At 49.0% G+C, this 24,482-nt stretch overlaps 1 protein-coding gene across 9 annotated transcripts in view; it reads left to right on the top strand.

The window, feature by feature from the left end:
* DNMT3B (DNA methyltransferase 3 beta) overlaps positions 1-24,482 on the top strand; it is a 41,667-nt gene that overhangs the window by 2,354 nt on the left and 14,831 nt on the right. For 3 of the 9 annotated variants that reach the window (XM_082358811.1, XM_082358816.1, XM_082358818.1), the window contains exons 2-14: positions 10,638-10,818; positions 11,728-11,789; positions 13,272-13,379; positions 14,292-14,417; positions 15,064-15,273; positions 16,626-16,784; positions 18,882-18,989; positions 19,901-20,045; positions 21,866-21,991; positions 22,131-22,175; positions 23,370-23,449; positions 23,752-23,864; positions 24,227-24,410. In XM_082358811.1, the coding sequence (XP_082214937.1) occupies positions 10,644-10,818; positions 11,728-11,789; positions 13,272-13,379; positions 14,292-14,417; positions 15,064-15,273; positions 16,626-16,784; positions 18,882-18,989; positions 19,901-20,045; positions 21,866-21,991; positions 22,131-22,175; positions 23,370-23,449; positions 23,752-23,864; positions 24,227-24,410 (1,641 nt within the window). In that variant the 5' untranslated portion in view covers positions 10,638-10,643. The remainder of the gene's footprint in view (positions 1-10,637; positions 10,819-11,727; positions 11,790-13,271; positions 13,380-14,291; positions 14,418-15,063; positions 15,274-16,625; positions 16,785-18,881; positions 18,990-19,900; positions 20,046-21,865; positions 21,992-22,130; positions 22,176-23,369; positions 23,450-23,751; positions 23,865-24,226; positions 24,411-24,482) is intronic. The other 6 variants (XM_082358813.1, XM_082358817.1, XM_082358815.1 and 3 more) reach the window with 4 other exon arrangements.

Raw genomic sequence — 24,482 nt, 5'->3', positions numbered from 1 at the left:
GCTGCATCCCGCTCCTTAGAGCCATAAGCAATACCTCCACCCCTTGCAATGTTGGCTAGGAGGGGAGGAGGGTATCTGGGAGCTGCAGGGGGCGAAGGGGAGGAGCAAGGGAGGTGGGGCTGGGAGAGACTGCTTCCCCTCCTTCCTTTCCTCCAGCCACGTGGGGCCTGCAACCCAGAGGGGCCTGTCGCGCTTTCTTACTGCAGCCCCAAGCTTCCTGACTGAGGGGTGGGGGGCGGTTTTGGGCAAGTTCTCCTTCCCAGGAGACTTGCCGTGGGACTGACTCCTTTGTCTCAGACCAACTCTCCTGCCAGCTGTCCCGCCTCCAGGCTCAGATACTTTCCGATTTCACCTGAGATGGTCCTCACTGAATCTGAAACTCCTCTTGGTCCAACAGCATGGCAAGTGCCTCCACCTCAGCCTTTGAGAGGTACAGGATCTCAGGTTAGGCACCCTCTTGGTGTTGAGTGAGTTTTAAAATCATGAATTTAGGGTGATTTTTCAGTTTCATGGTGGACCAGGGCTGGAGGACTACAGAATTCCTCGTGTCGTCGGCATGCTCTTTGTAAAGTGATGGGCTGATGTTCTCACTGGGCCGAAAAATTTGCAGCTGATGGAACTCGGGGAGATCCAGGTACTTCGGCAGCTTGGTGGTTAGTGCTTTTCAGAACTTTCATATCTGCCAGTATCCCAGGACCAAGAGTTTGTCCTTCCAGAAGGGAACAAGCCCAGTCCAGGTGTTAAGATGTGTCTGGCTGTGGCTGGAGGGAAGTGGCCTGGTAAACGCAGAGGGAGCCCACACGTGGGGCTGCCGTGCTGGATTACCTTTCTGTGAAGTGGGTACAAGTACACACACACCCAGTAGAGTTGGTAGGAGGACGAAATGGAATCCAGGGGCCTTTTAGCTTAGCAAGCCTTAGGGTGCACTTTCACAAAATGAGTTAGGTGGGGGCCCTAAGTATTGAAAAAAGCCTGTTATGCTCTAGGTCATGTTAGTCATTGGAGTCAGTACACTCACGGGGCCTGGGCTTTGGAATCAAATCTGGATTTGTATTCCTGTTCACTCAGTTTATAAGCTGGTGGTGAGCCTCAGTTGCTCCATCTGTAAAATAGGGATGCGTTGTTGGCCAATTCCAGGGGATGTTGAAGTCAGTTGAGACGCCATAGATTAAAAAGTGCACATACTGAGGATTCAATAAATGTCGCATTATGTGGTAAATACTGAAATATTAGCAAGTGGTCATTATTTACGTCTTGAGAGAAACAATCCTGCTTAGCATTCCTGAGATTTTCCTCAGGGAATAAGCAAAAAGTGAGGAGGACCTGTTTTGTGTAGGCAATTGGAATATTTCAAAAAATGACTTTTATTGTGTTAGATACAAATGAAAATCAAATTTACCATCTTCAGATGCCAAGAAAAAAAACGGGTCATGGCCTATAATCTCACAGTCCCAACGTAATGAATGTTTTGCTTTCACTGGGGGAGGGGGTCTTCCCAATTTCTTCTAGAAGTGGAGAAAAGCGTAGAGAGGACCAGCAGCCCTTCCTAAATGAAGGGATGAGAACGCAAGGAAAGTACAGAGTGGTGAGGAAAGGTGCTCAATTGGGGCAGGTGCCCGAGGGCACTGTGGTCACCTTTGGGGCCGGCTTCCCAAGCAGATGGAATTAGCCATTGAAAGATTATGATGAGCAAGAAGTTAGAAGTGCATTTTCAGAAATGACTGATAATTGATGGGTGGGAGGGATCCGTGGGGAAATGTTCTTGACCAACAAATTTCCTTTTGGGGACAGGTTGATGCTGACCAGGTGTGTGGGAGGAGGAGATAACGGGAGGAGTGGGCCCAACATCGTTGGGGACTCCTCTCCTGAAGTTGAGGGAATAAATTTCCTTGAGCCATTGCATCCCTTGTTTTTTTCTACTCTTTATCAGATGTGGTGCCTCCTGGCCTGGTAGAATTTTGGCCATTTGTCCTTAAGTTCTGCTTTCTGGTGTCCTCAGCTTTTATGTTTTGAAGGGTTCTTGTCCTACAAATGCCATTTGTAATGATGTCTTCATCTTGTTTTTTGGACACATCCCGTATCTCCCTGAGAATCTTCATTTAGCGTTTAGTGCTCCGTACAATGTTTCTGAGTATGTCTTTTTGTTTGTTTGTTTTTACTGTTTTCATTCCTCATATTTAAGTTTTGAAACTTATCTCCATACTTGAGAGAGACCGAAATTATCTGTGGGACTTAAACTGGAGGGTTTCTTTGTGGGATAGGGACTTGAACTTGTCTTTGGGTCTCCCAAAATCTGAAGGAAGTTCTCTGATACTGGTTTGTCTTATTCCCCGTAGCAGAGGAATCTTTAGTGCCTTGCCCAGAGAGATGTACAGGCCTGGCTGTGGGAAAAAGGTACCGGGGAGTTCTCAGTTTGGTGTTAATCTCTCCCCCGATCAGGTCTCCTGTGTTGCAGCCCGGGTGGAGAAGTGGTTGCCTACCTGTTTCTTCTTTTCCATCCCTCCCTGCAGCCCCACCTTCTGAGGTTAACTGCGCTTCCTAAGCAGCATTTATTTCCCGTTGCGTTTGCTTCCTGTAGCAAATGGTGGCATGCTGGGGCCAGAGCCAGGGCCTTCCACTGCGCTTCAGCTCCTGGAGAAGGGATGATGCCTTCTTGGTCAGTGTTCCCATTCTTCAGCACAGTGCTGGGGCCCCTGACATCCTGGCTCCATGAATGTGTGCTGTGTAACTTGAGTAAAGCAGCAAAAGCAGGCCTCAGTCAAGCCTGAGTGTCCTGTAGCTGCGGCACTGAAACCCAGAGGGGACACCGCAGGTGAGCAGGAGACCTCACTTGGGACACGGTGAGAAATGCAGTGGTAGGCGAGATGCCTGAACAGGCAGGTGCTGTCTGCAGGGATTTTCTGGGTTGTTCTGGGTTATATGGGAGGCAGGATGATAGGATTTGGAAAATTCTGAGCAAATGTGCATAGAGGTGTGGGTGAAATCTTGTCCTCTGTAGTGTAAGAAGAGCAGAACAGGTTTTGGGGGTGAGCCTACCTTGTTGTTATCTCCACTGTCCCCTGGCCCTCCCTACCCCCCAATTCCTAACCTCAACCCCATGAGGGCAGGGGCTGGCTGGCCCTTGCCTGCCTTTGATGCTTCTGCTGAACATGGTTCCTGAAGCATAGCAGGAACTCCTATCTGAATGGATAAGAGTGGCCTTTTCCAGGGTCCTGATCTGTCCTAGGATGTTATGTGTTGGGCTGAAAGCACAGTACAGAGTAACTGCTCAATATTAAATATTGTCACCCTTACCTAAGGCCGCACAGCTAGCAGGGAGTGGAATCTGCATTGAAATGCTGTGAAATTTCTGAGCCCTTTGCCTCCTCCACCTGGCTTAGACCCACAGAACTGGCAGGATGCAGTTGGGTTAAGATGCTCTGGAGTACCTGTCTGCTGACTGCTTTGTCTGCAGGCCTGATTCACCACTGCGTTGAGGTGGGCGGGCCCAAACCCCTGCCAGGTAATTGTGGCTAGTTTTTCAAAAAGCCGTTTATGTGAGATATCATGGGCTTTTATAAAAAAGCCAATTTAGTATGCAATTCCATTTTAACCTCATATAGTTACAACTTTTTTTCTTGTGAAAAAAGAACTTTTTTTTTTTTTTTGGTCTCGCTGTGCTGTGTGGCTTGCAGGATCTTAGTTCCCCGACCAGGGATTGAACCCGGGCCCCCACAGTGAAAGCCTGGAGTCCTAACCACTGGACCGCCAGGGAATTCCCATGATGGGAACTTTTAAGATCTACTCTCAACAACTTTCAAAGATACAATACAATTTTGTTAACTACAGCCACCGTGCTGTATGTTACATCCCATAGTAACATACACAGGGACTTAGTTATATACATAGTAACAAACATAGGGACATAACATAGGGACTTAGTTATAACTGGAAGTTCATACCTTTTCATCACTTTCCCCACTTCCCTCATACATTGCACCTAGTTTTTCTTTTTTGTATTTTTTAAAAATAAGTAATGCTCAAGAATTAATTTTCTGATTAATCTGTAAGTCCTCTCATGGAAACAACTAGGAATGATGTCTAACGTGCAGTGCTAAGCTCCCTAGAAAAGAAATCGAAGGGCCAGAAGAGGGAACTAGAAACAAGAAAACCCAAACTAAGGGATGTTCAAGACCTTTAAGGAGAAAATCAATGAAACTTCTCAATAAGGTTGGCAGGCTTGTCCTAGCAGGTATGAGCATTTATTATAAAGCTACCACGATTAAAAGAAGTTGCAAGGGGTAAATACCAAAAAGAGAAGTGAACCCAGAGACATCCCATTTATATACAGGAACTTTATAAAAGAGGTGGAGTTGGGACGTACTAGTTATTATATGTGTCTGGCTTTCCTTATAGGGAAAATTGAGATCCCTACCTCAAACCATATACAAATAACTTCAGGTTAACTAAACTTGAACATTTTCAAAGGAAGAAATGTTTCTTGGACAGTGACATTTTAAAGTTGACTTTCTGATTGTGAAAGTAACATGGGGATATGGTTGTCCATTCCCCCACAAGCTACCTTCCTGAGAGACCTAACTTAGAGGAAAAATGCTGGAGGAACTTTGCTTAATGCCCATGGTAATGAATTAACAAATGGGATAGTATTGTTGAGCAGACTTTCACTTTACATGGCTTCATCTAGCAACAGTTGCCCCATTCTTTGCTTCTCAGTGGTCTCCCCGGTGTGGCTGCATATAATTTAGCCAGTCTCCTATTGATCATTTGTTTGCAGCTTTTGCTACAACAAAGAAAGACAGTGCCGATCTTGCCCACAGGTTTTGGTGAGAGCTTTGTGGTGAGTCAATTCCTCGTAGTAGAATCCTGTGTAACAGGATGCAGACACTTGACATGTGAGATCATACTGTCAGATTGCCATTTTCAAGGCTGAATCAATATTCCCATGGCATTGGTATGTAGATGGGCTGAGATTTAAGACATTGGCTGAAGCAACAGATGCAGCTTGCTGGGAGGGGCAGAGCTGAGGGTGTAGCTTTTCTGAATAGTGATCTCCTTTCTTCCCTTACCCCCTGGGAAGAGGGCAGAGGGTGCTTTGGCTCTGGTTTTGCCAAGGAGGACAAGGCCACAGGAGTGGGCATGGCAGCTCCCAGAATCCTCTGCGTCTCACCATGCCCCACCTGTCATTCTGGGTGACCTGTGGCTTCCCTGTCCACATCTGCACGTCCTTCCTAGGGCTTCCCAAATAACTTGTAGGGGAAGGGGGCTGGTTGCTTGCATTTTGTTTACATAGGGTAAAAAGTTTGACTCCAAACTCCAGTTTAAGCTGCCATATCATTTCAGATCTGTCTGTACGTTCCTAGGTTTTCCTGTGAATTATCTAAAAGGTAATGATATATGATTTTACCACAATCCATTGACAAACATCCAGGTATTTGTTAGTATTTTGCTATTAATGAGCAATGCTGCAAGGAACATCCTCATAGTCAACTTTTTTACTTGTCCAATTTGACCCCTGCTGGGATCAATTCTTATGATGATTCTGATAAATATGCCAAGGACCGGCTATTACTGTACAATGACAGTGGTGCATGTAGCCATGACCCAGAGGCACTGAGCAGTTCTCCAGACTTCGGAATCATCGTGGATGAAGGGATGCTTCCTTTTGTGAGACAGAACTGGGAAGTCTGCCAAGACAGCACACGAGAAAGCGTAATCTCCAGGTTTTAAGGTTTTGTCATCTACTTTGGGATCTCTAGCACCAACCACCTAGGAATTAGGTGGGGTCACTTCATTTCACAGACTATAAAACTGGGGCTTGAGGAAGACAGTGAGGACTTTTTCTTCCCGCTTTCCTGTGAATCTGATCTCTTATGGAATTTAGTGGAGATCCCAGATCAGGCAAAGGCACTGAACTGGGACCCTGTGCTCTGTGTGCAGCCAGGTGGGCAGCCTATTTCTGGCCTCCTTGACTTGGTACTGTCGCTGCTGCCTGGCTGCCTCCCTCTCCACTCACCTGGGTGAGCTGCCCCTCCTGGGCTTACCTTTTATAACTATGCCTACTGCATCGTTTTAAAATGTCTTTAAGATCTGACTTCTGGACTAAGGCCTCAACCTCCATCACTTAGTCACTCTGGAAGCCTCAGCAAGGAATCTGCTGATCTGTTTCCTCTGAGCTTGTTTACTCATCTGCAAAATGGGGATCATAAGAGTAGCTCTTTTTGTGAGGTACATACTGATTGCTCCATCTCAGCTATTTTTGGGGAACAGCTAAGAAAGGCTTGAGTAGTTCAAGGGCAGGAGTCAGGAGTCAAGATATCCCTCCCACAGGCTGAGAAGGAATTTTTTAAACAGGGGAGGTGGGGTTATCTTTCAACCTCTCCCTTTTTACTTCACCAAATCTCTAAGCCCTGGGTGGACTAACCATGGGCAGGGATGCCCAAGTGGCCACCCCCGTTCCACCACTTCGCCATCATGCCCACCATTCCCCCCTTCCTGCACTGTGAGTTTAATTAATGCAATTAACATTTACAAGGTGCCAGGGAAATAGTTCTGCTGCTGGTGCCAGCCTGGAAGAAGTGAGTGACATCACTTCTCAGCTTTATAGCTGGGTTGGGGGGGGGGAGTCCCTGGGCCTCCTCCCTGAGTCTAATTAGGGGTGCCATCCACTCTTCTGTCTGCCACATTGCATTTGGACACGTCTGACCTGGTTCAGTCGGGACACAAGCACCCTGCACTAATGAGGCAGGGCCTTGCAGGAGGAGCCTTGCTGGTGAGCCCACCCGGCACTGCTGCCCACCCCCAAGTCACGTGCTGGACCCCAGCCTCTGGGAAAGGGTCAGAGTTCACCTGCATCACGAGGATGGACCACTACCTCCTGTGAAGGTGAACACTCAGCTGGTGTATCATGTCCCTCAGCCATAGGGCTCCCGTAGCCCCTGGGATAGATGGTGCATTGTTCATAACTTGTCTTGGGCACAGCAGTTACAGGCACATGCCCAGGACTGCCTGGGCATGAGTTTGGTGCTGCCACTTTGCTGGGTGACTTAATTCATCTGAGCCTGTTGACAGCAGGTTGATGAGAGGACTTGCCTCAGGATGGGGTAGGGGTTAGAGGTTTGTACTGCCTATAGCTTACAATAGGGGCCTGGGAACTGTTAGAACAGCCAAGTGGCAAGGTTGTCCTGAAGCTGGTATGTGAGACCCGCTGAAAAATCCCTTAGGAAGGTGCCACCTCTGTCAGGGAGGTAATCCGGCCAGTTTATCCTCTAGCGCTGGAACCATCAGTCTAGATGAAGCAGCTGGCTTGTGTTGGCCATGTTATCTGGGAAATGCCAATTTTGACTCATTACAAGCCAAACAGCTTCATGAGGGAGATTTGTATCTACCATTACAAACCAATGCCTGGTGCTAATTTCTTCCTGTTGCCAAGAGCATGTAGTTAAAATTCGTGTGTTCTTATTTAATTTCCCTGGACTCTTTGAGCACCTTTAAACAAATCTCACCAGTCAAGTATGTATTATGTTGCCTAACCTCAGTTTGCCCATCTGTTATACAGGGATAATAATAGGTACCTCATGTAAGGATTGCATGAATTAATACAGGTAAAACACAAAAAGGTGCCTGGCATATAGTAGTAAACGCTGAAAAAAATGATCAAGTGAGAGGATTTGTATATCTACATGGAGAGGGCCAGATTATCACTTTTTGAAGCAGAGACCTAGGAGAGAACCCTTCCTGGCTTTTGAACTGTGGTTTTTGAAATCTGAGTATGTGACAGGGAGATGGGAGATGGGGAGGGCTTCCAGGCTGAGGACCAGCAGCAGCACATGCCTGGAGCTGGATCTCTTTGGCCTTGTGTATAACCTGGACGGGAGAGAAACTGAGCTGGGCATCTTTCAATCATGCCGGTTCTGGACGCTGGTGTGTGTGGTGTAGCTAATGTCGTTGCAAATCCAGGGTAATGAAAACTACAGGGAAGGAATTTTTAATGAAATCACATTGAATTATGCCACTAGAAGTAATTATTTTACATGCCCAGCTCACCCCAGGGCACCCAGGTAGCTGGTGACACAGCTGGTTGGTTTCCTTTCCTGAGTCTTCCTCCAGTGGCCATGGGTTAGGTTCTAGGGGCAGAATTTTTCCTGAATGTTGAGATCTGGCTTTGGGAAGGACCTCTGCGCACTTGTCCATCCCTCTTGGCAGGCTGGTGGACAAGTTAGCACTGCTGAGGCCCTGGGGAAGCCTGAGGGTGGTTAGTCATAGTTAATCATTGTCAGCTCCAGGCTGCAGGCCCCAAATGGGTCTGTCTAGGAGCGAGACTCCCATTGATCCAGTTGGGAGCTGTCTGAGGGAATCCTGGGTCCCAGATAAGAGGCAAGTCTTGTCCCTTGATTTCAGCCTCTGACCTGATACCAGCTGCTCACTAGAAGCCCTGTCTGCCCCTCCCGCCTCCACAGAGCTCCCCTTGGACCCTCCTGGTGTCTTTTACCCCATGGCCCAGCCTCCCACCCCCTGCCAGGCCACCCAAGTTATTTAGTTCACTGGTTTGGCCTGAGGCGAAACGCTGGAAATTAATCATTACTTTGAACCACACTCCAGCAGTTTTCCTGGGATACTGGCCACTTGGACTCACAGGAACTGGCCATAGGTCAGACAACCTGTTCTTCCGGGTCGGGGCTTGAGAGTGAAAGGGGCTGAGAAGTAGCTGGGTCAGGCGCTCCTCCTTTTCCCTGGGGCTGGTGAGAGTCCTTAACATGTGTTGAGAGAAAACACCAGGAACTGTGAACCTGCATACATACCCTGGACCACATGGGGTGGTTAAACTACATCAGTGTATACATTTGTGACCCAGGAAGTGTTTCTTTTCTTTTTTTTTTTTTTGTTGGCAGCTCCGAGTGGCTTGCGGGATCTTAGTTCCCCCACCAGGGATCGAACCCAGGGTCCCACAGTGAAAGCGCTGAGTCCTAACCACTGGACTGCCAGGGAATTTCCAAGGCAGTGTTTCTTTAACGTGCATACTGATCACCCAGGGATCCTGTGAAAATGTTGATCATGATTTAGTAGGTGCGTGAGATTCTGCAGTTCTAACCAGCTCCGGGGTGATTCCCTGGTCCCTGGGCCATATGAGGACTAGCAGAGGTCTAGTTGTCCCACACCCGAACCTGGGGGATGGACCTGTGCAGAGGACGGAATTGAGAACCCACGTGACATTGCAAATCCGCAGTGGGGCACTGCAGGCCTCATCAGTGAGCCCCACAGCGCCCCCTGGTGGGTATGGTGTCAGCGTCACCACTGCAGCTTGCAGCCTAGACGATACTTCTGGAAGGTACCCTGGAGGCTAGCTTGGTCATCAGGCACCATGTGGTGAGTCTCCAAGATGGGGAATAGGGGCTGGCAGTGATCAGCCCCCATAGGCAGCCGTTTGCTGGGGAAACTTTTCCCAAGCAGGGTTCCAGGATAGGACAGTGTGGCACCAAATACTGGAGCTGCTTGGGGGAAACAAAGGAATGGGAGCCTGGGGGCCTCACCCTTCCGATTACATGTGGTTTCTTAAAAAAATTTTATTTTATATTGGAGTATAGTTGATTAACAATGTTTCAGGTCTATTACATATGATTTTTTGACTTTGGAGACTCATCAGGTCTGTGTATCAGTTTTCCTTTTCTATAAAATGGGCCCACAGTCACATTAGGAGGAATAAATGGGAGCAAGGTGCAGGTTCTTGAGGCCAACATGTCACAGGCAGTGGGCCAGGTCGAAGGTCGCACAGCCCTCCAACGCATCACTGAAGACCTGGCCCATCGCTGAAGACCTGGCCCGAGCTGGTCTTAGCTGAATAGCCTAGTGATGGTGCAGTTACCAGGGTGGGCAGCAGTGGGGAGGCAAAGGCCCAGAGGTGGGGTGTGGCTGGAGCAGATGGGGAGCATGCCCCTTGTTAAATGCCCCAGTCCTTCCCGCTGTGTCTCCTCCATCCCTTCCCTTCTTGGGAACTTGGGACTCTGAGCCCCAGCTGGTAAGGGAGGACGAGAGTGAGCGACAGGCCAGCAGACCAATGGGCCCCTGAGGTTGGGGTGGGGCGGGGCTTGTGCTGCCATGGAGAGGAGAGAAGCTGTTCTGTGGGGGAGGAGGGGGCGGGTGGGAAGAGGACCTGGAGATTGAGGGGAAGGGAGAGAGCAAACAAAGGGGTCAGGAGGGAAAATAATGCACTGGCTTCCTGAGGCCCTGCAGAGGCTGGGCAGGGAGAGAGGGCCAGGGGCAGAGGGGACCAAGGCTGGCGGCAGGCAGGCCGGGGCAGGCGGGCCCTAGATGGCATTGTTTGAAGTGGCCGGCTAATTGCACAGAGCAGCCTGAGCCTCATACCACGGCCCAGCCCCCTCCTCTGTCCTGGGTGCTGGCTTCTGAGCCTTCAGGTCGAGTGGCCACATGGAACCAAGTCCCGATCCTCCGAGTTTGGTGAGGGGGGCAGGCTATGGGGGGCAGCCTGGGCGGGGTCCTTGGGCGGGAGTATCACCCTGAGGACAAGTCATGGGGCCTCTCTTGGCCTGAGGACCTGGAGCCATTGGCGGGAGGTTTGGGGGCGTGCTGCCCCCTTGTGCCCTTGCTTCCCTGCTACCCTCGTCATTCTGGCCCTCCCGCAGGAAACAATGAAGGGAGACACCAGACAACTCAACGGAGAGGAGGACACCAGCAGGAGGGAAGACTCCATCCTCACCAACGGGGGCTGCAGTGACCAGTCTTCCGACTCCAAGGACGCGCCCTCGCCCCCAATCCTGGAGGCTATCAGCACCCCGGAGATCAGAGGTGGAAGAGGTGGAAGAGGTGGCCTGGCCTGTGGGGAGGACGGGTGGGCAGGCACTGGGGACCACAGCTGGCACACGAGCCTCCGAGCAGGCTCAAGGCAGGTTGTGGGGCGAGAGCCTCATACCACGGCTCTGGGGAAGCTCCAGGGAAGGGAAGAGGATGGAGGCAGAGCCCCTGGCCTCCCTATTTTCCTGTCACCTCAGCTGGGACTCTGAGCAGGTGACCCCAAGGCGATGACCCTTGTTCTTTTCCAGACATGGGGGTGGTCGCGGCATAGATAGACTGAGGTCTTTGGCCCTTTTACAGGGGCACCCCTCTCCCCTAGCAGCTGGGCCTGTGAATTTTATGGGAAGAAATACACTCAGGCAGGGAGCGTCTAAGGCTTGCTGCCAATCCCACCCTCTCCTCCCTTCCCCTCTGCTGCTCCCAGATCAGATCCCTTGGGATCCTCCCCACTGAGATTTTCTGGCCCAGCTGGTTTGGAAACCCCTGTATTGTCCCATCCTGCTGTTGAGAACTCCTCAAATTGTGCTGTCCAATAGCACTTTCCAGAGGGTGAAAGTGTTCTATTTCTGCATTGTTCACTACGACAGCCAGGAGCCACATGTGAGCACTTAATGTGGCTGCGATGGCAGGCACTGGAATGCTCATTTAAGTGGAGTTAGTGACCACTGACTGGAGCAGCACAGTTCTGGAAGGAACGTGTCAGGAGTACCTTCAGTAGTGTTTCGGGTTCTATTTCATGCAGGCCTTGGGTCCTGTTGCTTTACTAATACATTGAGGGGACTATGGGTCCCGAGGGGTTAGGAGTTAACCCCTGAAGATGCCACTGGGTTTAGGGAGACCCCAGGCCACAGCCCAGAGAGGAGACCAGGACAGCCTGGCGGCTCCTCCTTCCTCAACAGACTTTGGTTCTTTCCTCCACAGGCCGCAGATCAAGCTCACGACTGTCCAAGAGGGAGGTCTCCAGCCTGCTAAGTTATACTCAGGTACCCGCTCCACTCTCACTTTTTGTGATTCAGGGGAATTCTCTTTGGTTTGCATCAAATAGGGAACCTGAGGCCCACTTAAATTGGTACCCAGTAAATACTTGTTGAATGAGGAATTTGAACATTGCTAGGCACACAGAAGACTTCCAGCAGCCTCACTTAGGATGCCATTTGCTGCTGTTATTTGCCAAGTTTTTGAAATTATTTTTTTCTCAATCTGGATGATCAATTACATTGATAAATTTCTACTGTAGCAAGCTGTCCTTTTATTCCTGGAATGAGTCCAACTTGCTCGTGGTATGTTTTAAATTGGATGTACTTTAGCATCTATTCATGAGTAAAATGAATGTATGATTTATTTCTTGTAATATATCTGTGTCCGGTTTGATAGCAAGGTTGTGTGGCCATGTGGCCTCAAGGATTTTTTTTTTTTCACATTGGAAAGAATTTGCCTGGCTTGTTTTAGTGGATTTTCAACCATCACTGAAATATCTTTTACCACTTGTTGCAATATCAGTGTTTCTGCTTGATTAGTTTTTTCCAAGTTATAGTTTTTCCATGTTTTTTTTCACTCCTGACATTATTTACGCCTTCTGTTTTCCTATTAATCATATTAGTTTTGTCAATTCGGTTACTTTTTCAAGGAACCAGTGTCAGGCATTGGGACAAAGTCATGGACAAAAGTTGTGGACCAATGAAAACCTACCCTCATACAGCTTCTCTTATCCTCATGGAAGACAACAAGTGGGCACCCAGATGATGAGGAGTGAGAGCTGTGTGGGGAATTGGGAAGGGACAGTGCTGGATCAGAGGCTCAGAACAGCTGTTTTAGTCTCTGAGCACTTCCTCTGTGCCCTGCCGTGGGCAAGCGTGCATTATTTGATTCTCACTATAAGCCTGTTCTTCCCTTATAAGGGAAGAACCGTTGTACCAATTGTAAAGAGAGGAACGGACTCACTCGAGGCCTTAGTTGGCAAGTGAAAGTCAAGTTCTTAACACTCCGGCCAGACCTCGAGCCACTCACCACTGCTCTGGTTCTCATGCGCAGTTTTTGTTGGGTTTGGTGTGCAGCATGGGACATGCACTTGACACAGGATTGGCACCATTTCTTCTTGGTCACTGTATCAAGAAGCATCTTCCTTGAGCCTGTGGTTTCTCCCAGACACTGTTAATCGTGGAGATTGATCAGGTCTCCCTGCTGCGCACCGCAAGCTAGACTAACCATGGTGTGGGCACGGAAGGCTTCACGATGCACTTTGCATTGACACCATTTCTTTGGTTTTCTAATTCCACCAAGGTTTCTCTTGAATTCATGATCATGTGGTATGCCATTGCAAAATATTTTTTGAACAAAATGAGGTTGAAAATCTTTTTAAGTCACTCAGACCAATATTATGATTGTTTTCTATATGATTGGCTCTTCATTTTAAAACTATTTTGGTTATATGACATCCTAAAATTCATAATGTTTCATTTGTAAAGGATCTGACGGGCGATGGAGATGGCGAAGGGGAAGATGGAGATGGCTCCGACACTCCAGTGATGCCAAAACTCTTCCGTGAAACCAGGACTCGGCCAGAAAGCCCAGCTGTAAGTGCCAGCCCTAAGCCAAGACACTTCAACCACACATCAGCCTGCATTAAAAACCTTGTCCAGGATCTCCCTGGGGGAACTTTGAACAAATGTTTTGAAATTGGAAAATGATAGCAAAGCTCATGAATTATCATTGTGAAGGTTTTCACGTGGCAGTTCTCTACTTTTTTGGGAAGCACTCTAAGAAGTGCCCAAGGGTGATAGTTTGCAGGTGGATGATTCAACTGCCAGTTACCTTTGGGAGTTGCTTCTGTAGGTGGATTCTGTGACTTAAAATCTGGAAATGGGAAGGCAATTACTGCTCATGGTCACCCAGCCTGTTAGAAAGCAGGCTGACACTTGGTGACCATGGCAGGTGCAGTTGATAATCTCACCCATGTGATGTGTATCATCCCATTTTTTTACAGGTGACAGAAGACGCCGGTAGTTTACTCAAGGTTAAACATTAACTCTTGTGTGCAGGATTTGAACACAGGTCTGCAACACCCAAGTTCATGCCATTTTTGAGAAGGAAGCATAAGGGCTTCTCATCCGTCTTGGTGATCCAGTACCTTCGGGAGGAATGCAACAATAGTAATAATGCTTTTGGAAAAGAAAAGTGTTTGATTGAGAGTAAACTTGGATTTTATTTTTCAATTCCATTTGCAGGTGCCAGTTTCGGCTGTGCCAGGCAGACTGGGACCTGCTGTAGATTGTCAGGCAGCCCTGCTGGCCACCCTGATCCCTTATCCCACAAAGTGGGGAGTTTCTGGGTGGGAAGTGACCAGTCCAGAATCCCTTCCTGCTAGAGCACCTTGTTCACTTCTGTTGGCCTGAGGCTGCCTCTCAAGCCCAGTCCTCTGGGCCCCCTGTCTAGGACCCCAGCCTCCACTCACCAAAGGCCTCGTGCTTATCCTCTCTTGCTTCCAGGTCCGAACCCGAAATAACAACAGTACCTCCAGCCGGGAGAGGCACAGGCCCTCCCCACGTTCCACCCGAGGCCGGCAGGGCCGCAACCACGTGGACGAGTCCCCCGTGGAATTCTCAGCTACCAGGGTTGGTTCCCCGGACGCTCAGACCCCTGCCCCCAGTCTCTAACTGGAAGATCTGCCCCTCTCATCACACCACGGAAAGTGGCCGCTGTATAACCTGCTTCCTTTCTTCACACTTATCATCCTTTCAGGATCTTACCTTTCCTTTCTCTCCCGGGTGCTGGGTAAGCTCTTCCTAAGCCTGATGACTTCTCTCCTGGCCTGATCCCTGGATGGAACCGTGGTGGGAATGCAAGAATTGCCTGTTGACTGGGTTCTTACTCCTCCTCGGAAAAAGCTCAAACCACTGATTCCAGAACTGTCTTGTCTCCTTAGTATCTTCAGTGACTCTCTTCAGGCAACCCCACGGGTTACAGCAACTCTCGACTCCTGTTGCAAGGCTGGGCACCAGGGAGCCCTCTCTGAGCATCACTAGTTATCCTGACGAGGATAACGATTCTGTCCTTGTCCTTAAGGAAGTTGCTTTCTCTCGCCACTTAAGGGACACTTACTTGTTCCTGGAAAACCATCCTTGGTGGTCTCTGTTTCATTAACTTAGGTCTTCACTCTACTTCACTTCTGCTTGCTTGGGAAGCCATTGGGGGTACCACTGGTCTCTGGCCACCCACCTGGTCTGCTGTGGCCCAAGCTACGTGTCCTTTTGTCCACAGTCCCTGAGGCGGCGGACAGGATCATCTGCAGGCACGCCATGGCTGTCCCCTGCCAGCCCCTACCTCACTATTGACCTCACAGATGATGATGTGGTGCCCCAGAGCAGCAGTACGCCCTATGCCCGCCTGGCCCAGGACAGCCAGCAGGAGAGCGTGGAGTCCCCGCAGGTGGACGCAGAGGGCAGAGATGCCGACAGCACTGAGTATCAGGTACCACTGGAGAAGGGCTGAATACAGGGAAAAGGGAACACTTACCCAGAGGTGACTTAGTACGGTTTTTGTCACTTTTATCATAATATTTGAATTCATTTGCCAAGTACATTTTTCATATGCAACATGGTCCTTGCTATATCCTTATCTCCTAGACATAACTCAAGCACCAGATTAGTTTACCATCGGATTACTGATTTTCTGAACATGACATCTTTGTACCTAGAAATATATATACCTTGTATACATAATTCATAATTCTGTTCATCATGTTTACATATACAATTGTTGATCTGCTTCTTTCCCTTATTAGGAACTGGAGTTGCCTCACTTTCATGTCTATAATCCCCTGTATTGTGTAATCCGTCTAGGGTTGTTCATAATTAACCAGTTGAGCTTGTTGGTTTCACTCAGGCTTTGCTACATATGCATGTGTATATGTATGTACACATATCATGTAGAAATCCTTTTTTCCATGTACATGACTTCAGAGTAGATCTTTTTTTTAAAATTAATTTATTTATTTTTGGCTGCATTGAGTCTTCACTGATGCATGGGGGCTTTCTCTAGTTGTGGCGAGCGGGGGCCATGCTTTGCTGCGGTGCACAAATTTGTCACTGTTGTGGCCCCTCCCGTTGCAGAGCTTGGGCTCGAGGCATGCGGGCTTCAGTAATTGTGACATACGGGGTCAGTAGTTGTGTCTCGTGGGCTCTAGAGTGCAGGCTCAGCAGCTGTGGCACATGGTCCCAGTTGCTCCGCAGCATGTGGGATCATCCTGGACCAGGGCTCGAACCCATGTCCCCTGCATTGGCAGGCGGACTCCCAACCACTGTGCCACCAGGGAAGTCCCAGAGTAGATCTTATAGATACATTTTAATAACCTGCATGATTCCATGGGCATCTCACCTTTTATGGCAAGTTTTTATGTGCAAGTGGCCAAATTTTTTGCATTTTAATGGCTTTGTAATATCCCATTTGATGGCCTGTGGTGGGAATATCCAGGTTTTTTACTCTGATCTTACTTCCTGTGAGTTTTCAGTTAATATCTTTCCAGATACTAGGTTACATGTTACAGGTTACATATTATAGATCCAATATAAAAAACCCCACGTTCCTGTCAAACAACCAAACCTGCCCATGCTCTGCCCCTTATTTTCAAGCCATTCTCACTGAATTTTCAACCAGGAAGTGTTGGAGGTAGGGAATTTCCTGAGGAACTCTGCCTGCACTTGCAGGAAGCCCTGTGTTGGACTCCGAGGCAGTTGCCATCGGGGTCAGTGGGACAGGCAGGGTTTTTCCTTGGCCCAACTGGTCTGTCTCATTGCGATTCCTTCATGTGGTTTTTCTTGCAGGACGGGAAAGAGTTTGGAATAGGGGATCTCGTGTGGGGAAAGATCAAGGGTTTCTCCTGGTGGCCTGCCATGGTGGTGTCCTGGAAGGCCACCTCCAAGCGTCAGGCAATGTCTGGCATGCGGTGGGTTCAGTGGTTTGGCGATGGCAAGTTCTCCGAGGTGAGTCCAGGGCAGGGCGAGCTTTCATGGGCTTGCAGACCCACAGTGTTTTCCTTCCCTTCCTTTTACAGTTGCCTTTTAAGATAACGGCCTGCTTTCTGCAGATGGATGAGACTCTGTGACTCTGTGTGTCCAAAAGGAGGACAAAAACTTCCCTTGCTCATTGGCTCACACAGGCCCAGAGCTCTGGATCCATGGCCACCTGGGCTCTGTTGGTCTATTTCTCTGTGGCAGAGTCACCAGTATGGATTCTGAGGGGCAGGAGTGGCCACCCGGGAAGATACCCTCAAAGTACTCCAGTGGAGAAGCCTGGAAGAGACAGGAAGGGGTGTCTGACTCAGTCATTTAGTCCTAGGGGCAGAGACATCCCTGGCTGGGCTTAGAGATGGATCCAGGGTCACCTGGTGACAGTTATGGAAAAGTTCTTTGAGTGGTGATTTCAGTGTTTCTTGATTATTGATATTAGCCATTTAAAGCTCACCTTTTGTATATACATATATATATTTAAAAAAAATACTTTATTAAGATAAAAATTTGCTTACAGTGCAGTGCATAGATCTTAAATGATCTATGATTCAATGAATTTTCAAAAATGTATGCACATATGTAAACAATATCTCAACCCAAATATAGAACATTTCGACCTCTGCAGTACGTTCCCTGTACACACCACCCCCGTAGGTGACCGCTGTTCTGATTTCTATCACTATAGACTAGTTTGGATTATACACAAACTTATGTAGATAATATAATATGTACTGTTTTGTGTCTGGCTTCTTTTCATGTACATAGATTTTTGAAAGTTGTCCTGTTGTAATACTCATCTTTCTTGATGAGAGTCTATGTTGGGGATGAATCAGGCTATTTTGATTCTTACACCTTTTGAAGACACCTTCGTAGACCTCCAGGTTTTGATTAGAATGCGGCAAACAATACTTTTCCTGTGATGTTGTCTTTAGCGCATCCCTCAACGTGTCCAGAGGTTAGGTGAGGAACAGCAGAACAAGTGGGCTGGGGTGGAGGCAGGTGTGGGAATGAAGGACCAGCCTAGTACATCTGTGGGACTTGGCCTCAAGTTGAGATTTTGGTTTTCCCATAAATTGGGCCATTTGCCATTAACACATTGAAGTTCTCAAAGGGCAAGAATAATATGACCTGGAGTCTCCCTGGTGGGGAGAGTCTGCATACAGAGGTCCTCCTTGGCCAGCAGAGGGAGCTGAAGGACGAATGTCCTGGGCCTGTGCTCTCCCTGAAGCATCTAATTGCAGGGCGATGACTTGTGTGCAATGAAATGAAAAAAAAACATGGAGTGTTTGTAATTGCTTTGGCCCAGTGAGACATAAAATGTGCTTAGCAAACTTAACAAGACTGCGTCTGATGCTAATATTTAAGATGCTGTTATGTTAGCATTATGGGATGGGATTGCAATATGGGGCCTGGTGCTTAGGCCACTTGCTGTATTGAAGCAGTTTGGCATTGGGGTAGCACCTGCATTTCCATGCACAACTGTGTTGAATCCCAGTTCCTTCTCACCAGTAGTGGCAACACCCCTATGGGTGGTTGGGCTTAGAGATTGAGAGGGGAGCATGAGTGCCAGCACTGGGGAGAATGAAATATCACATGTCTTGTCAGCTCTGAAACCTGAATGCCCAGTTTCATCTCATAATTGGCAACCCAAGTGTTTCATGCATGGCCTGGGGACTTGGGATGAGACTTATAGAATATGGATCTTTAGCCCCAGTGGAATTCTTGTATTAACAATTCACGATTACTAAAAAGAGCTTACTCTGTGCCAGGCACTGTTCTCTAAACACATCCATTAGCTCAATAAAAGGCTAAAGTAAGTAGACAGTAAATAGTAATCACAGCTATTTGTCATGCTCACGAAGGAGGAAAGAACATGTGCAAAACCCCTAAAATTGGAGCATCCATGGTGAATTTCAAGACTGAGCTGCAAGGAGGTCACACCAGGGATCATGAAAGTCATTTGCTCTGAAAATATCTGTGAACCTGATCCCCAGGAATAAGCTCATGAGAAACCCAGGGCACCCAAGACACAGGCTGTAGGTGAATGTTGATGATGGCTTTCTCTTCTAGATACCAGCAGATAAGTTGGTGGCCTTGGGGTTGTTCAGCCACCACTTTAACCTGGCGACCTTCAATAAGCTGGTCTCTTACAGGAAGGCCATGTACCACGCTCTGGAGGTAACATGGTGGTGGGTGGCTAGGGCCTGGCCCCAAGAATGGGTGGGGTTAAAGCAAGAAACATACAGAAAGCCAACTCAGGCCTCGGTGTGGCCGAGGATGGGTTGGAGGGGACCGGGGCAAGCAGGGAGGAAGGAGGTTAAAAGACAGTGGCCTGACAGGCCGTGCTGGGAAGGGAAGGAAGGGATTTGAGACTGCCCATGATTTCCTAGTGCTACCCCAGCTCCCAGCTGGTCTCCGTCTGAATTGCCCACTGAATGAGGAAGGAGGAGCCCTGGGAAGTAGGAGGCGATATTCGAATCAGTGAGCAAGCTTTTCCAGAACTTGTGGTTCAGGGCCAAGACTGGGCAGCTGCTGAGGGTCAGCTGCTTCCTCCCCTTGTCTGTGGGATCCGTCAGGCTCTGTCCTTCCTCTACCTTGACTTGCAACTGAAAAGATCAGTGTCCTCTGTCCAGCATTTATGAGACAAGCTCTGTGCTTAATTAGACACGTAAGTCCTGGTGCTTCTGAAATAGGACTTAACACCTCCACACCTTCATTAGGGAAATAAAACAAGAAACCCGGAGCTTTCTCAGAGGCCATGAGACAGTGCTGGCTGACGCTTCTCCTATAGCTAAAAAGTGACACAGCTAATTCTGATCCTCTGCCCTCGAGAGGGAGCTGACCACTCCAGTTCCCTACAGGGAAGAGATCATATCTGGTGCCTGTGTGGGGAGACTTAAGGCTCCCCCCATGGCCTGTCCCTGCACAGGCCATTCCTCGTTGTCACATACCACAGCTCAGGACAGCTGTCTGGCTATGAAAGGGCCCAGTGTAAAGGGGAATGCAGGCCCCAGCAAGGGGCATCCCTGGGTGGGGCCAGGCAAGCACCCGCCCCTCCTCTTCATCAGATTCTCTCTCTATCTCGGCAGAAAGCCAGGATACGGGCTGGCAAAACCTTCCCCAGCAGCCCTGGAGACTCGCTGGAGGATCAGCTGAAGCCCATGTTGGAGTGGGCCCACGGGGGCTTTAAACCCACCGGGATCGAGGGCCTCAAACCCAACAACAGGCAACCAGGTGGGAATGGCTCCCTGTGGCAGCACCCCTGCTGCTGGTGGTGGGAGCATCCTGGGGAGATGCAGTCACCCCTGCTGCCTCTCATCCCAGCCCGGCTTTACAGTAGCCAGTCAGCCCTGGCTGGCTCCTTAGTTTAGTTTTTTCCAACAGCCTAGCCTTTTCTAGTTTCACTGGACACTTTCCTGCCAAAAGGTCAAGTACATATAACCGGGATTGAATCTGTTCTTTGTTTTTTATTTATTTTTTTAATTTTTTTACATCTTTATTGGAGTATAATTGCTTTACAATGTTGTGTTAGTTTCTGCTCTATAACAAAGTGAATCAGCTATCTGTATACATATATCTCCATATCGCTTCCCTCTTGCGCCTCCCTGAATCTGTTCTTAAAGCTTGAGTAAACAGAGTCAAGATGGAATCTTCACTAGCACCTTTTCTTAAAAGGAAAAAGTAATTAAGCTCTGCATATTGGAGGAAACTTGGAATGTGTTTTAAAAAAAACCCCACAAACACCCAAAATCTATAAGTCACCTCCATTCAGAAAGGGGCATCATCTATCCTCACGTTGACCAATATTGCATTTCCCCCATTATTAGGGATCTGTGGTTTCTTGTTGTCACTCTCCAGAAATCCAGGATTTGTCTTATAATCCTTATATTTAACGCAGTGTTTTCTGTTTTGTTTTGTCCCTCCCCGCCAAAAGTGGTTAATAAGTCGAAGGTTCGTCGTGCAGGCAGTAGGAACTTAGAAGCAAGGAAACACGGTATTCCCTCCCCATCTTTTGACTATGCACTATTTTCTCTGCACTTTCTTTCAATTTCTTTGCATACACAGTGGTCACTGGAAAAGAATCAAATCTGTTAAAAGTCAACCTGAACTCTTACCCCTGCCCCTTCACTCCAACCTTCACAGCTGCCCTCCAGGGCAATATTTTTGGGTGTGCACGTCCTTCCAGCTCTTTCTGTACACTGGTTGGATTCCTGCTTTCCCTTTATTTCTCAATATTTATCGTATAAGCACTGTTAAATGTCATTTTCTCACTAAAGGGTCCTTATGATTTTTAATGGCTGTGTAATTTTCTCTCCTAGGGTCAGAGTCAAACTTAACCATGTCCCTTATAGATTATACTATATAGGTTGAATAAAAATACAATGGAATTTATAGACATATAAACAGTAGCCACCTAATATAATTAAACGTTTTCTAGTAGCCACATTAAGAAGCTTAAAAAAAGAGTAAAATTAATATTGATCATACACTTAATCTATTTCCAACATTTTACCATTTACCACAGTCAGTATAAAAAAAATTAAGATATTTTACATGACCTTTTAGTCCTATTTTCAATATCTCGTTTTTGATGTGTCTTAGAACATCTCAATTTGGATGCTAAGTTCTCATTAGAAATTGGATCAACTGCAGTTTTTAAATTCATGTAGAAGTTAAATGTAAAATGCAGTTCCTCAGTCATACAAGTGGCATTGCCAGTTCTCAGTAGCTACATGTGGCTATCAGCTCACTGGGGATCATAAACAGTGTCAGGGTTTCATCTGTAGACTGAGCTGTGCCTAATTCTCTTTGTGCTGGGTCTAGAGCATGTATTTTGCAACTACAGCTGTTGAAGACCCTGTACGTGGGTTAGCTGCGTGAGGAGTTTTAAATTACGTCCTCATGCAAATTTTCCATAGAGGGACCTGAGACACCCAGGGTAGACTCATGTCATGGCCAGATGCAGCTGGCACCCAGGCATAGCAAGTAGGGTCCTGTCCTCCCAGCAGCCTCCTCCCACCCAGCCATGGCTGCCTTCTCCTCACCTTTCACAGAGAACAAGACGCGAAGACGCACAGCTGAGGACTCCACCACCTCTGACTACTGCCCCCCAGCCAAGCGCCTCAAGACAAATTGTTATAACAATGGCAAAGACCGAGGAGAGGAGGACCAGAGTCGAGGTGATTGTGGGGCGAGGAGGCTGGGGGACGGTCCATCCTCAAGTGGAAGTGGGCAGGTAGTGAGGACCACTCAGCAAGGGCGTAGATGATCGGTAAGAGGCTCCCCGACCTCATCTCACACCTTCTCTTTTCTCAACAGAGCAAATGGCTTCGGATGTTTCCAACAACAAGAGCAATCTCGAAGGTAAGGCCCTATCCCTGGCTGGCTTCCCTGCCTGGGTAGTGCTCCCAGCCTGTGCTCCAGGCCTGCTGGTCTGCCCTGCAGAGGTCCACCCCCAACTCTGCGTTGACCTCAGGTCGAGGCGTGGACATCTTACTTAGATGCTACTTAGAATGAGTTGCCTGGTTTTCACTGAGGCTGATTCCTAAGATCAGTGAGCGGGAGGTGTGCCTGGGGACAGAATGGAAATGAAAATGCTTGGGCCAGGAGAGCCCAAAACCTGAAACCATGATCTGTGGCCTCGTGAGCCCCCTGAACAAGCACTGCAACTGGCTTTGAGGTGAAAGGCAGACACACTTCACCACTGTCACTCTCAAAGCCAACTCTGGTTCTTTGCCCTGGCTGGGAATTCTGCTGGAATTGTAACTGCCCAGTACACATCTAACGGAACTCGGAATGTGTGAGGACAGCTGTCTATTGCTTCCTCAGCCCGATGTCCTTTAGTCAACAAATATTAAGTGGATCGTCAGTGCTGGGTAGGAAAACAACAGAGCTGTTGACCCAGGGAGCCCCGATTGGAGCAGGCCCTTTTGATTCTGGGAACCTGGACCCATGATCCTCCTATCCCCCAAGGCTCCTTCATCTGTCTGCTTCCTGGCAGGGAGTGCTTGGTATTTATTTTGCAGGCCCAGTCCACCTGGTCAGTGATGTAGATCAGTAAGACCTGCTGATGTGAAGGGACAGGATAGCCTATAGTAAAAGGACCCGGGCTCTGAAATTACAGCCGTGGCTGTGTGTAGGATTGGTCACGGGCAAGTTCTATCATGATGAGACAACAGGCAAACCGGCATCACCACAAATTCTCCAAAAGTCCCAGCCTGTAAAGAGTCTTTAAAGATTTTTCATACCAGACCCTCCAAGCTTGGTTCCTCTGCTGGCACAGCTGCTTCTTGTTCTGTTCTGTGGGCACCACCCTGCCCCCCATTTCTGGGTCAGATCTTTGCCTGTCCTGTGGGACCTTCTGCTTGGAGCTGGCGATTTAGCCTCTCCATCTCTGGAGCAGAGATGGCAACTTTGAAGCACAGTCAAAGGAACAAATTGTGCAGAATCTTTGGCATATTCCTAACGTGGAGTACATAAGAACAACGAGACACAAGGCTTCAGCAGCTGATCTTGGGGCTGTCATTGCCACAAGGTGCATCCCTGTCTTTCTTACAGATAGCTGTTTGTCCTGTGGTAGGAAAAACCCCGTGTCCTTCCACCCTCTCTTTGAGGGTGGACTCTGCCAGACATGCCGGGTAAGACCAATCCCCGCCCTGGACTTTCCTGCCCCTTCCCTTCTTCTCAACTTCCCTGCACTTCCCTAGAATAAAGCACCTGCGTGTAGGCGGTAGGGAAGGCTCTAGTGGGGCCGATCGCCCCACCCTTCACTCAAAGGGGCGGTGCCCTGCAGACCCCAGCTAGTTGTCCCTGTAAAGAGCACCAAGCCGCCCATGACCTGTTCTGTGGCTGCGTCCTAGGGCCTCCGCCAGTGAGCAAGCGAGCGGGGCCTGGAGGTCCCTGGTCTCCGATTTCACAGGCATTTCTCTCTGGCTGCCAGGACCGGTTCCTTGAGCTGTTCTACATGTACGACGACGACGGCTACCAGTCCTACTGCACCGTGTGCTGCGAGGGCCGCGAGCTGCTCCTTTGCAGCAACACCAGCTGCTGCCGGTGAGCACGGGAACTGGAGCCTCGCTGACCTGGGGACGGGACCCGGAGCCAGTATTAAATCTGTGGGGGCCTGTCCTTGAAGTTTCTATGTCCCTGAAGTAGAACTGGGATGTTGGGATGGGTTGAAGAAAGGCAGGGAGCGGGCTAGAGAAGGATCCGCAGAGCTGCCTGTGGACCGAGGGTGCCCAGGTTTCCAGGGAGAGATTGCTGTTCCTCGCACACAGGGCCTTGCTGCCCATGGGGAGGGGCAACTGGGGGCCCGAGAGGGTTTCAGCCAGCACACGCCAGCCCCGTGGGGAGGGTGGGGCTCGCAGGAGAGCCGCCTGATGACGGCCACCCCTCCTCCCCGCCACCCGGCGTAGGTGCTTCTGTGTGGAGTGCCTGGAGGTGCTGGTGGGCCCGGGCACGGCGGCGGACGCCAAGCTGCAGGAGCCCTGGAGCTGCTACATGTGCCTGCCCCAGCGCTGCCATGGCGTCCTGCGGCGCCGCAAGGACTGGAGTGTGCGCCTGCAGGCCTTCTTCACCAGCGACCCGGGGCTCGACTACGTAAGCTTGGCACCCGCCCCAGTGCATGGAGTTCACAGAAACAAAGCTCCGCTGTACGGAGGAGCGTCTGAG

This window comes from Balaenoptera borealis (assembly GCF_965194805.1).
Source record: "Balaenoptera borealis genome assembly, chromosome: 16".
Classification (NCBI taxonomy): domain Eukaryota; kingdom Metazoa; phylum Chordata; class Mammalia; order Artiodactyla; family Balaenopteridae; genus Balaenoptera; species Balaenoptera borealis.
This window is presented reverse-complemented; position numbering and strand designations above follow the sequence as displayed.